Source organism: Halictus rubicundus, chromosome 6, assembly GCF_050948215.1.
Source record: "Halictus rubicundus isolate RS-2024b chromosome 6, iyHalRubi1_principal, whole genome shotgun sequence".
Classification (NCBI taxonomy): domain Eukaryota; kingdom Metazoa; phylum Arthropoda; class Insecta; order Hymenoptera; family Halictidae; genus Halictus; species Halictus rubicundus.
The window spans coordinates 8,950,311-8,963,870 of NC_135154.1; the positions used below are offsets into that span (position 1 = coordinate 8,950,311).

Genomic DNA, 13,560 nt, shown 5'->3' on the forward strand with positions numbered 1-13,560 from the left:
CATATTTTCTGTTAAACAAAGCAATCATTGTAAATAGAGTTCACTTAAGTACTTTGTACATAATATCTAATTAGTTTTTCATATTTTAATGTGAATAACAGAGTTAAGAGTATTTATAGATATTACATTATTTGTATATGTGAAGTTGTTTCCTATCGATTCTAAGGAAAATGTGAAGTTATTAATTGTAAATGGTGATACGAGATATTGGGAGTATTTTTCTTTATTATTGTATTGACATGTAATATTGTCGTTATATAAAATAAATATTAATTATATTTTTAATGAAAAAGAAGTATACAAAGTTTATTATCATCTCCATTCATCATTCACAACGAGTGAATGAACTAAAATTAAACCAGTAAATTACAAAAAAGTGATTACCACTTGTTACCACGCAAATATAATCAACAATGATATTGTAAGACATATTTTATTGAATATTTGAATATATACACAATCTATTTACACTACGTAAGATGTTCTAGAATTTCCTGAAGACATTCATATTAAATTATTATATAATATTTTCCTAATGCTAGATACTACTTTACCACGAAAAACTAACGTAATAAATCTGTTATTCGTATTATTCGTATTATTCGTATACCTGGATATAAATATGGATAATAGTATTTCTCATAGTACGATTCAATTTCGATTAATTAAATAACAAATGTAGTTGTTATATTCTCGCTTCATAAATACAGAATTAACAAAAAATTAGCTTATAATATTATACATTAAAGATTGTTTATTTAAGAGAAATAACGAAATGTAAATCGACTGTAAAAATCAGTCTATAGAGAGCATAATACTTCCTTCTTATAGCTTAATTATTATAAAATTCGCATAAATATGAGTAATATAACACGTTCATAGTTCCATTGAATATTTTAACACATAAACTTGCAGTTAGTAGCAGCATAATCTATATGTAACTACTGAAAATTCGAACGTAAATGCTACAGTTAATGTTGCACTGAACAGCATAACATTACATTGGGTATTTTTGTTAACATTCGTTATCTATGTACTATGTACGTTACTTAATATTGTGTTATACGTATTGTTGGTTCTTCGTCCATTCATTTTAAGCACTGCAGTTCTGCAAGACAGAATTTATTATTTACATAAAAATAATAAATTCATGGAATATATACGAATATTTACGTTTGTAAACTTTTAGAAAGATTTTGAATTTATATTTTTTAATTTTGTAGTATATCTTTCTTAAAATAAATTTTCGCTTTTACCGATTAAAATTTTTTCTTACGTAATTAATATCGACGAGGGTTAATTCATGTTGTACTTGGTTGAGTGGTAGATTTACATTGTGCTTCGTTTGCTCTATGTTTTTCGAGCCTGTGCAACGGATCCATTAGGCTTTTTTCATCGCGTCCAGCGGGATCATCTGCAATACATGACGTATATAAATTCAAATGATAATATGGATCATGAACTAAATGATAAATTCATTTCAATATTTCGCATATATTATTTACCTGTTAAGTATTCATTATTAGTTTGTGATATAAGATTTTGATTTTTTCTTGCTTGATCGATGTTTCTTAATCCTTGTTCTATAAAATCTTGGAAGAATTGGTGAGACTTTATCAAGAATGGTTGTACATCGGCTTCAGGATATTGAAGTTTAAAATCGTACAATTGTATTAAACCCTGTTTAGAAAGCTGTTTAAATACTATATCGCACTGAATATTAATAATGAAATAATGCATAATATAAATTATTCCACGTACTTCTTGCGTGTGTTCCTTTGATCCAATCTTCTTAAATATTTCAGACAATTGTTGGTGCGTAACCTTCGATAAATGTTCTTGAGTCTTACCACTATTACTTGATTTTATTGTTGTTCTTGGATTATTAATTTCATCGGGTTTGAAGGTCTGTTAAATTTTAATATGTTAGAATTTCTGCATACTAGAACACGATAGACATCATTGCACGAATAATTAATTGAACTAACCGTGATTAACCTTATGAGGTAGGTATGCAATTCTGATTCGTTAGTATTATTTATTCGAGTCAAATGACTAAGAATTGTACTGCCTTTTATGCGTGTCATACTGTGAAGAATTGTCTTAATTGTCCGTAATGGAGTGTCAGATTTTCGTTTTTTCCACCATAGGGTTGGATAATCCTACAAAATATCAGTGTTATCAAACTCTTCTACCAAACAAATAAGAGAAATACATACTTTCAAGAAGCGGTGGACTTCCAAAAGAATGGTGTCATAATTTAAGTCGTCAGCCCAGTTAGGAATTGTTTTTACTATTTTCCACAAACATTTCATAACTAATTCTTCGTATTTAGAAGGTTCATTAGATTCAGCACATCCGTGGAGCAACTTTATTAAAGCACTGAACATTGAAAAAAAATATTAATGTATTAACTATTTGTTTATTGCTTCCAACATTTGTAATATATTTGTAACATCTATTCGTCTCCTAGCCAATCAAATGTTAATGAAAACATTAATGTCTAGAATATTACCATATGATCGTGGTATGATTAGAATTATCTATTATTTTGCAAACAATGTTGTTAATCACACGATAATATACGTCAGCTTGATGTAAATGGTGTAATTTTTGCTCGGCTAACAAACTAATCATTTGATCCACAAGTTCCTTTAAGTGAATCAACGGAACGTTTTTTCCGAGAACTCCACTGTCGTAGAACTATAATATCAGAATAGAAAAAGTTTATACATTTTTACTTTCTTTACCCCCTTATTTAATCGTGCTAATCAGTTTAGTTTTGAGAGATTTACATGTATATATGTATATATTTATTCTTACCGCTAAAATAACCATAAATGTGCTCCTAAAACCTTTCGAGATGTCTGTTCCTCCTTGTTGTAAAGGATACGTTTGCAAAAGTTTCAATTGCATGTTTATCGAACCAATAAATTTATCTTCTTTGGATTGTAAATTCAGAACCTGATGAGATTTTATCAACTACAAAATGTAAAATAAATATATGTACAAGTTAACGTAAATAGTAAGTGAGTAAGACGCTCAGTATAAATACAAACATTATCTATACTGTTCATCGATTGTATCGCAACAGCTAAGTCCAAGCTAGACATTGCAAGAATTTTGCGTTCAAGACTATCTTCTTTGCTTGCGTTAGCCGTATTCAATTGTTGTGTTACCATTGATGATTTCGATACCAACAATTTCGGTGGAGAAATTGGTATCATTCTGAAATATACACCATAAGATAATAGTATTACCATTGTAATTTGAAATATCAAATTAATACATGTGATCGGTACGAACGACAATTTTTACTTTTCATAATGGACTGACTATTTATCAAGTAGATAGTAAGTACATGATTACTTACGGTACTTTAGGTAGATTGATTGTATTTGGACTATCGAGTAGAGCTTCGAGCTCGTTTAGATTCACTTCCACAAGAACGGGGTTGTTGAATTTTACGGGAGCCTCTAATTCAATCTTTTGCAAATAATCCATATCAAGTCCAAATGGACCCGTGACTTTTTTCTGCGGCGACGATGAATTACATCTAAATGATTAAATTGTATATGAATTACTGTAATAGAAAGAAGTGAACTAAAAAACGTATTACGATATTTGAAAGATATTTTTAAGAAACATAGACATCAAGCTGCATGATACCACCTTATTTCGGTTTTATCATTTTTAAGCTATAAAATATTGACTTTACAGTCCGAAGGAAAAAATATGTAATCGTATGTATTCTAACATGATACGTTCCAATGATATGTACAAATGCTATGTCAAGTAATTGAACAAATCTAATGAAAAATTACTAACGATGAACGCAGAACAAACGCAATTCAGTTTCTCATAAATTAAATTAAATAACATTTGAAAAAAAGAGTAGAAAGAAAGATTAGAAAAAATAAATAGATACTGCAATTGTATGTGTTCCCACCACCATAGCGTGTATGACACACTGCAAACGAATACATAAGAAGCACGAACGTTTTAGTGTTATCTTCATGATCACTTTGAGGCGAGTTGTTGATGGTAATTTTTACTGGCGATGTTTTCGAAGCTTTTTCATTAGTGATAGAACACGTCTGTATTTCGTCGGCGGTGCTGTGTAGCGTTACTGCTTCTGTGTCTGTTACATTTTCCCTGAAGAAGCATTAAAAAGCAAAGACGTGCCAACATAAATAAAATAAAAAAATTTATATGAAAATCTAAAATTATATAGATATGGCATTAGAATAGCATAGTGCTGGGACTTAAGTTTCGGTATTTGCTAACATAATACCAATAATAAAATAATACTGGTTCTAAATCAGTGTTTACAAATATTTTGGAAATTATGATGAATTCTGTTATAACCATAGGGAAACCGAAAAAAATCATCGATAAATATACCGCTGTTTTACATTTTGGTAGAAAACCTTGATCTAGTGTTTACACAGGGTGTCCCACTTTAGTCGATAAATTCGATTATCTCCATAACTATTATTTATTTTAAATAAAGTTTCATACGAAACTTTTTCTATTTCGAGGAGGATGTTATCCAGTGTCGAGAAGGTCATCAACACAAAGATCATCATTAAAATGGGATACTCTGTATATGCATGCTATTAAAACCTTGAATAGGATTTTACAGAACAATAATATATTATACGTACAGTTCATTTTGCGGCTGTGGTGGTGGTGGTGAAGCAGGCTGTGGCTCAAGCATCTCCTCATTTTCTTCTTCATAATCTGCTTTAACGTCTTCGTTAGAAGCAATAGGAGTTGTACTTGTGGGCGGGGCAAGTTTGTTTGCCGAAGCTGACTTTGTTGGACGATTTTTAGCTGCCCTTTTAATTCGTTCGTCTAACAACGACTGATCTTTTTCCGATATCTACAAATGTAAAAAAATTTATTTTTCCTACTTTTATCAATTAAATAGCTCATAGAGTAACATGGTAAACAATATTTCTCCCAGAAGAATTGACTATAGATTTGAAGAACGGCATTTTGTAATCATTGTTACCTGGCCGATAAGTTTATACACTCGTTCTCCTTGAAGGAAATATGCTTGAACTATACAATTCAAAGCAGCATTCCGAACGGAATTATCACGATCAGCTATCTGCTTTGCTATTTCTTTCAACGCGACACCTGGAGACGGTTGACAAACAGATAGTCCATAATTTTCTATGAGGGAACTTAGTTGATCCAAGCATTCTGAAAAAATATAATTATTTAATACCGCTTGATTATCTTTCTTTAAACTTCAGGCTAATATATATGTCATTACCCGTTCTTTGCCGAGCGTTTTTAGATTTTAAACCTTCCATTATATACGAAAATAACTTGCTTACTGGATATACCAATGCAAGTTGTTTAAATAATGCACGAACTCCATTGCGAACTGCGTCTTTTGGATCGCCAATCTAAGAAAAGTGTTCACATTATATGTACGAGTTACTGAGAAAAATGTTCAATAAACAAGAACAATATAAGGGAAGTTTTACTTTAATAATGAGGTATGGAACAAATGATGCTGCTTCATTCTCCAACATATGATACTGATCCTCTATTAGTAAATTAAATACCACTCGTAAATATTCCAGACCTTTCAATAATACTGAAGGATTTGTGTCGAAAAATCTTAACGTTAACCACTTGAGGATTAGGTCTAAATTAGACACTAATGCTTTGCTATTGTTCGGCAAGTCCTAGAATTTATAAAAATATTTCACATTAGATCGATACAAAGTTGATGTTTATTAAAACCATTATTTGATATTATTATATGATACCGGTTGCTCTTCACAGTTATGCCGAGTAATATACAGGGTCTATATGGACCCGTTAGAGAGCTCCGCGAAATCGATAAACTGCTACTACTTTTAGCATTAAAATGTTCGAATTAAAGAGATTCAAATAATTTGAATATTTACCTCGGTTAATGCCTCGATAGCTTTGAGATGATAGCGGAAATCTGAATGAAACATATTTGCTAACAAAGTTTTGTTTACATTTGCAGCAGTCATAAGTTCCTTCAAGAGTTCGACAAACTCTTCTCTCGGTGTAGTAAAATTCCATTTCAGAACTTTCAACTTTTGCTCGTCAATTACCCTCTGATGTTTCAGATTATTCGTGACCAATAAAGGACTCGTGTCTGTATCATCATCCTTTTTGCGCGCACTGCCAGGTTTTGCTGCAGCTTGATTCTGTTTTGGTTTTACTATTGCTTTTGCTGCTTTCACGGCCCCAGCACTCTTAACAACTTTTTGATTACTTTCTTCCACCGGCTGCTTCTTGGGCAATGGTTTCATAGGTAAACTCGGTCGAGCCTTATCTAACGCAGCAAGTACCACTGTCCTAGACCCAGGCTTCAATTTCTCTGTATTCCTAGCCATCGCTTCATACGAAAGATGGATCATGTAACCCAAAACTGCTTCCTGAGCGTTCTTTCGAACATCTGAATTACGATCCTCTAAATTATTATACAAGTATGGAAGACAGACAAGAAGTTCTTCTTTCGGTATTTGCTTAACGGGAATCAGTGGTAATTTTTGTGCTAACCAATTCCACAATTCAGCTCGAAGCACTGGTGATCCAGACTTTAATGCGTCACCTATAATCTCTCCGTCGAAAAATTCTTTATAGCCGCACTGGTCTCCCCATGTGTTTATGCACGATATCGCCGCTGTTCTAATCCAATTTTTGCTGTCTCCCAAACATTGTATAAAACCGGGAAATAGAACTCGAATGTGCTGCTTTGCTGGTGGACCCATAGCAAGTGCCAATGCCTGACATATACCTAGAGTCGATTGTGCTATTTTACTGTTACTATCAACCAATCGCAGAGCCAACCCTTGAGGTAAATCGCCAATAGAGCCCTTTATAAATTTCGCTTCAGAAATGATAGCATTCACTTTTTGTAAGCCTTCGTTCCGCACCTAGCATTCAAAGAAAATTTCAATTAGCAAATATTCCTAGAGGTGTACGATAACCCAAACAATTTCGGGATTCTCGAATATATCGTAGCCAATGTACGACTTACTTTCCAATTTTTATCAGATAATTCATTCAGAAGGCTCTCTGTGATTTGATTGCTGACATCAACTCGTGGAATAAGATTATTAATATCGAGCTCGCTATTGCAAGACGATTTCTTATCTGCTTCAGCATCGTCGTCATCGTCGTCACTTATTTTGCCCTTTTTGCTTTTTACTCCACGAATCGGTGCTGGAGGACTTTCGCCGTTGTGCTACGAAATAAACATTTTGTTAAGTATAATTATTGGTCGCGTTAAGCACAATTTCTACAGAGATATAACTGAAGAACCAGACGGTTACCTTCTCGCATTCTTGCTCGATTTGCTGACGCAGGGCAGGTTTCTCATTTTCAAAGAACATGAGCAGAGGTCTCCCCATAAACATATATAACGTACCTAACAATGTAATGGCTGAAGTACGAACACCAGGGTTTGTTGCTGCAACTGCTTTTTTCATATTATCCATTAATGATTTAACATTGATACTAAAACATATATGCATATATAATACATACTATGAACGTTACAGCACTTCTTTACTCCTTTTACAGTCTTTAAACGAATTAAATACTTACACGCAGCCAAATTCTATGAGACCTCTACATATTAACGATAACGTCTCTTGTTGAACTTTTGGATTCTTCTGATTGAAAGCAAACGATACTATTTCGTTAGTCACGTATTCGAAACTAGTTGCTTCCGAAATTGATAGAAGAGATTCAGCTGCGACTGTACTATTTTTCGCATCTCCCAATTTCTCTGTTATGTCCATAAGACAATATTCACAAACAGTACTGCAAGGAAAATAGTTAATTAATAAGGGCACTTCGTTCAAACGTAGGATTAAATGCACAAATCTTACGTTGAAAACGGGAAATTCTCGGCCAGATACTTCACTATTTCTAACCGCAATTTCAGAACTTGGAAATTTGTGTCTTTGAAACCTGGTTTTTTTGCTAATGTCCGCACAATCACTTGTGTAGGTACTTCTGATGGATTCATTTGTTTTACAGACTGAAATACAATTATATTATTGAAACATCAATATACAGTAGAATTCCGTTTATCCGGATCCTGTTAGTCCGGATTGTCAAACATAATTCCAGGCTTGTGTTTTACCTCTAGAAGTTGTTCGACTGCAGATAAGCGGGTCTTCCAATTAGTATCAACGAGACCCGAAAGAATATCTCCTGGTAAATACTGTATAGCCATTTCATCTATTTCTTCAGCACTATAATTTTTTTCTGTTTGAGCTTTTGCAGCAGATGACTTCTTCGAAACAGCTGAAAAATAGAAATTAAGTGTTACTTAATGTAATATTAGTATTTATTATCAATCTCTAATGTTTGAATACCTAAGTTTGTCAAAGATGAACCAGACGGCTTCTTAGCTAAAGGTTTCTTATTTATGCCTGTATTCGGTCTCTTTGGAGCTTTGAAATCTGATTCTTTAGCTTTCGCTGCCGATTCAATTTTACTCGGCGCCGTATTCGGCCTTTCAACGACCGTTTTCGGCGCGTTTTGGACTTTAACGTGTATTACAGCTTTGTCTGCACATTCTTTGATCTAACAAACAAAAACGAATGCACGTGAATAAAGTCTACACAATATAGTTCGTTCCTTAATTCACGGTGTGTCTGCACTGAACTGTAGAGAATAAACAGTCTTTTAAATGAATGCAAAACAGATTTTGTCACGTGTTCAATAATTTGAAAGATAATGGTACATCTGAACGCTGAATCGCAAACACAATGTTAAACCAAGTAAAATTAACAGTTGTTATTTAGAAAGTACCTTTGTCATCTTCAGATTATCAATATCTGTAATGAATGGTGTCATGGCTTTCTCACCAACTAATTTCATTGCTGTACCAAGAGCATCTGCAGAAGCATCTCGAACAGTCGGATCTAAAAGACATTATTTTAGCATTATATTATTGCATGCATTAACCACTTCAATTACCTAATACGTTAAAAAAAAAAGAAAAGATTCTATATAAAAATTCCATTATAAGGTATACCTGACTCATTTAATGTTTTTAGAAGTGCACCAGTATACGCCTTTAATAACTTCTTATTTAAACTTTGCGGTGGTGTATGAGAAAAACATCTTGATAAATATGCAGCTGTTTCTGCTTTGACTGCAGGATTTTTATTTTCTAAAGCTGCAAGTGTATCTTCCAGTGAAACATCAATAGAGATCTAATTTGAACGGAAAGTACAATATCATTATTTACATATCTAATAACTATAGTGAGGTGCAATTACATATTATCAGAGGTTTGTTATAATTCGCGCATAATATGAGAAAGCGGCTCTTTTTGCATTTTCACTACACTAGTTGTACAAAGCCTAGAAATTGATACATTTCTATACATTTTAACCAAACATGCGTGCTTTCAATGTCCAAACTTCTAAATCAATAGCTGCTGCTGTTTCACAAATCTCCAATTGTAACGAAATATGAAGAAAATATTTGGTAGATCGAATTTAAATACTTGAAACTTACACTAAGAAAGATAGCATCAGCAGCTTCTCTGAGTGCTTGTACAACGTTCTGTTTCTTTTCACGGAACTTCTCTAAAATTGATGAAAGGCAAGCAGTTGCATAAGGTTGGAACCGCCTTTTAAGTCCTACAGCTAGGCCAGTTAGACATTTTCCAGCGAGTGCAACCACTAATACGTTAGTATCCTTTGATATAACCTGTTCATAATATTTCCAATATTATAAGTAACATAATCGTAACGCACTAAACGTGATTAAATTACGAATTATTATTAAATTACCTTTTTTAGAGCTCTTACTACGTCCCCATAATCACCATTTTCTAGCTTGGGACTTTTTACAAGAACCTCTAAAGCTTCTAAAGCTTCTTTCCTCTCTTGCCATTTCTTAGCCTCAAGTTTTTCATAAAAATCTTTTGGAAGCTTAGAAAGAATATCTACTGGCTCTAATAATTCATAAGGATCGATATCTGGTACAGAAGCACCATCACCATCATCTTTGCCATCTTAATTAGAAAATGTTTTGCATTAGAAATTGAAACGAAAAATGTTTTTAGAATCATTTCACATTTGTGTCTACCTTCAACGACATCGGTTGTAGAACTTGCAGCACATATTTGCTTTGGTTTGTGAGATTTCAGAAAACGGGTTGGTACAACCTTCTCTTCTTTCAAATTATTGAACTCTGCTTCTAATTCTGTAATTTGTACTGGCTTCAATGTGTTCAACTGTTGTTTCAATGGAGCGCCTATCCACCTAAATATACAAATACAAATTGTATTACGCAAACAATTATGCTTTTCCGAGATAATTTCATAATATTAATAAAATACCTATAAATCTCAATGACCATGAATTTGCCTTCATCTCTAACTGATTTATCTCTGTCCTCAAGAAAACCAGGAATCTTTTTTAGTAGAGGCTTTATATTAATCACTTTTGGACCGAATTGTCTGTGTAAACAAAATAATCAATGGATATTGCCATAGTACGCATAAAGTTATATCTTACCTTATTTTAATTGTAAAAATCAATAACATTTCGTTACCTTAATGCCAGCGTTAAGGTGTTGATACATGCAGCAACAATTTTTGGATTTTTAGCTTCTGTTCCCTTTAACAGTTCTTCTTGAACAGCTTCATGCTTTTCAATTTCTACGTACATCAATGTTATTTGTACTGCTAACTCTTTCGTCTTAACTTTAGGGGCTGCAATACATTTAGTAACTATTCCATTCATAACTTCACCAACAGTCCTATAAAATTATAAAGAATCTGTTTTATCTATGCCTTTAGAACTACTCTGTAGCATACAAATATATGTATACCACTAGTTCATATTAGTAATAATAATAAAATAGTACTAATAAATGATTTCAAAGCTATTAGATTCATTTTGATGAGTAAAACTTACTTTCCTGCTACTGCAGCATTTTCAATAAATGCTAATGTTGCTTCTAATCCTTTCTCTTGGACTATAGCATTACTGTCTACTACAAACTTTTTTATGAATCCTAGGAACTTGTTCCACTCAGGTGATTTTTCATCGTCGATACATTGAAACGTAGTTACGCATTCGTTATAACCATGCAAACGTGCTCTCCATAACTGTTTAATATCAATATAAGAAATTATTATAAATATAAATGTATTGTATTAAAGTGAAAAGATTAAATTATAGGACATGTTACCTTGTGCGCACATCGTTCCTCTAATGGTAGCTTAATGTATTCTGTATCTTGTTCCATATTTTAAAAACTCTGAAAATGACTAATTTACGTCAAACTTGAATAACATTAACGATCATTACATATGGCTTAAGTTATAAGTAAGAAACAATAAGCAATATATTGTGAATATATATGTAGTTCATCAAATAATTAACAGGGAATTTTGTTATGTATTTGTTAACAGTAACTTTGTTTTACGGAAACAATTTTGAAATAAACGAAGCTATAGTTAGAAGTGTCATAAGTTACAACTTGACGTTATTTCCAAACCTTATAAGGCAGTAACTAAAAACCTAGATTTCATTACTACATTCGGAAAATGATTACATTCGGAGGACACTGATCATTTCTTTCGCAGAAACGTTCAAATCATAATGAAGAACGTTTCTTTTGTTCCACAAAAATATGCTACATATCGATATGTTTGAATATTAACGATTCACACATTTCATTAAGTGTTGAAAGTAGTAGGAATTTGTTTTTGCAGATGTTCCGTGTTGGGATGAACGAGCAAAGACAACGACGACTTGTGACAGTTGGACATTTCGGATATTAATCGAAAGGATTCATGATTAAAGATTCGAACTTACCTCAAAAAAACGAGGGTATACGAGAATAATTTTCGACAGGACAGTCAACGTTCGTAGAAAAATCGTTGACTCAATACATTAGAACCGTTCGAGTAGTCAGGCTAAGGTCCACTATGACCTTTCGGCAACCGTTGAGTCTTTACATTTAATTTTTAAATAGTCTTCAAGATCCTCGTTGCAACCGTCAAGACGAAACGTAAACGAAAAGACAAACAAAACAATCTTTCGAAACTATGAATTTTGCGAACCCGGTCAATGTTGCAGTTCACCGGTTGCGTCGGTAGATGGTACTAAGAGCGAATTTCTTTTGTCCCGAAGCTGGTTTCGTTCTCTTACCGTTATTTTCAAATTTTGCAAAAAGAAAGAGGTTTGTTTATCTAACTTCTTGTTGGACGTTTAAAAGACTGACACGACACATAATACTAAAAATATTGCTGTTAATTAATTTTGTAGAAATGTCTTTCTTGCAACGATTGATACGAATAAAGTCTCAGAAACGAATAAACTTAAATAGAATATTGTACAACACAATGGACGTCTTCTTTTAGAGTATTGGTATACATATATGCAAGCAAATACCTCCAAATTTACCTGCATCGTTGATCTATAGATAGCTTACTAATAATACTATAGTGATAGCAGTCTTTTAAGTACTTTTTCAAACTATATAATGTAGTATATTGATTCCATATAATATGTATATTGTAAAAGAGTAAAAATAGCTTTGATGTATTTACATATATATGTTTGTAATCATTTCTTCAAGTAAAATATAAGAAACTTTACCCTTATGAATGCAATTAAAAGATAGAGTTTTATAATTTCTTAATTCACAGACTTTATCTATATATCTTCTAATTGAGTATAAGTTCCACATATTTACACACATCTTTTTTCTAAGTAACATTTATATTGGGAACCTGGTATAGTTGGTACCTACCATACATAGTATTATGATAATATCTTCATTAATATGGAATACCAGATTCATTTTAGAATGTGATTTTAAAAGTAATGTAGTACTAACTCCCTATATTAATATAGGTATATTTATTATGTGGATTATACATACATTGTACATAGAGGTAATTCATTCAGAATATTGCTTTGAAATAAAGATAATTGGGTCTTGGAATTCTGTAAACTAAAAAATGCTCGAATTGAACATGTATATTAATAGTTTAAGAATTTGCAAGTACTGTAATAAAACCATGATAAAAGATGATTTAATGTTTGATAAGTAATGAGTATACATTTGATTACTAACTAAATGCAACAATAAATTTTGTGTGTATGTTTCGATTGCTAGTTTATTACAATGGAATTATAAAACAAGCGAGTATTACCCGTTACATGTACGAATGTGTTATGTTCGTTAAATCATGAATTGCGGCTACAAGATACTAAATTGTTCTAATTGATATACAAACAAAAAATTTTATATTATAACAATTATTGATTTATTGTTAGAAATACTACGTCAAGGGGGTACATTTACAATCTAAGGTAATGCTTATAAAATAATAGAAAATCGTTCGAACCTATGCAATACATATAAAAAAGTTACAGTAATGTCCTTTTGCGCTGAAGCATATAATGTGTATAACATGAAATAAGTTAACACATTACTTCCAGGTTTGGATTATCTGCTAATTCTTATCTGATTAGCGTCAGTATAAATTTGTAAGATACGAATGTAATCATT

The 13,560-nt window shown here is 32.2% G+C and overlaps 1 protein-coding gene across 4 annotated transcripts; it reads right to left on the reverse strand.

The window, feature by feature from the left end:
* Nucleotides 1-20: 20 nt before the first annotated feature.
* Nucleotides 21-12,286, reverse strand: Msps (msps cytoskeleton-associated protein 5). Of its 4 annotated transcripts, none has more exons than XM_076789820.1 (32): nucleotides 11,856-12,286; nucleotides 11,227-11,295; nucleotides 10,950-11,143; nucleotides 10,585-10,791; nucleotides 10,370-10,489; nucleotides 10,117-10,292; nucleotides 9,819-10,042; nucleotides 9,541-9,735; nucleotides 9,053-9,233; nucleotides 8,827-8,939; nucleotides 8,388-8,598; nucleotides 8,153-8,316; nucleotides 7,896-8,047; nucleotides 7,609-7,827; nucleotides 7,335-7,518; nucleotides 7,040-7,246; nucleotides 5,931-6,935; nucleotides 5,502-5,705; nucleotides 5,285-5,420; nucleotides 5,018-5,211; nucleotides 4,668-4,885; nucleotides 4,000-4,155; nucleotides 3,374-3,556; nucleotides 3,060-3,228; nucleotides 2,824-2,982; nucleotides 2,516-2,703; nucleotides 2,220-2,382; nucleotides 1,989-2,162; nucleotides 1,762-1,908; nucleotides 1,506-1,680; nucleotides 1,277-1,414; nucleotides 21-1,108 (listed from the first exon to the last, which is right to left on the reverse strand). In XM_076789820.1, exons 2-31 carry the CDS (start codon nucleotides 11,281-11,283, stop codon nucleotides 1,302-1,304), a joined length of 5,988 nt encoding a protein of 1,995 aa, XP_076645935.1. In that variant the 5' UTR covers nucleotides 11,284-11,295; nucleotides 11,856-12,286; the 3' UTR covers nucleotides 21-1,108; nucleotides 1,277-1,301. The 4 variants fall into 4 exon arrangements, with proteins under 4 accessions (XP_076645935.1, XP_076645936.1, XP_076645934.1 ...); XM_076789821.1 differs by having other exon boundaries at nucleotides 11,227-11,305; XM_076789819.1 differs by having other exon boundaries at nucleotides 11,852-12,286.
* Nucleotides 12,287-13,560: the final 1,274 nt, after the last annotated feature.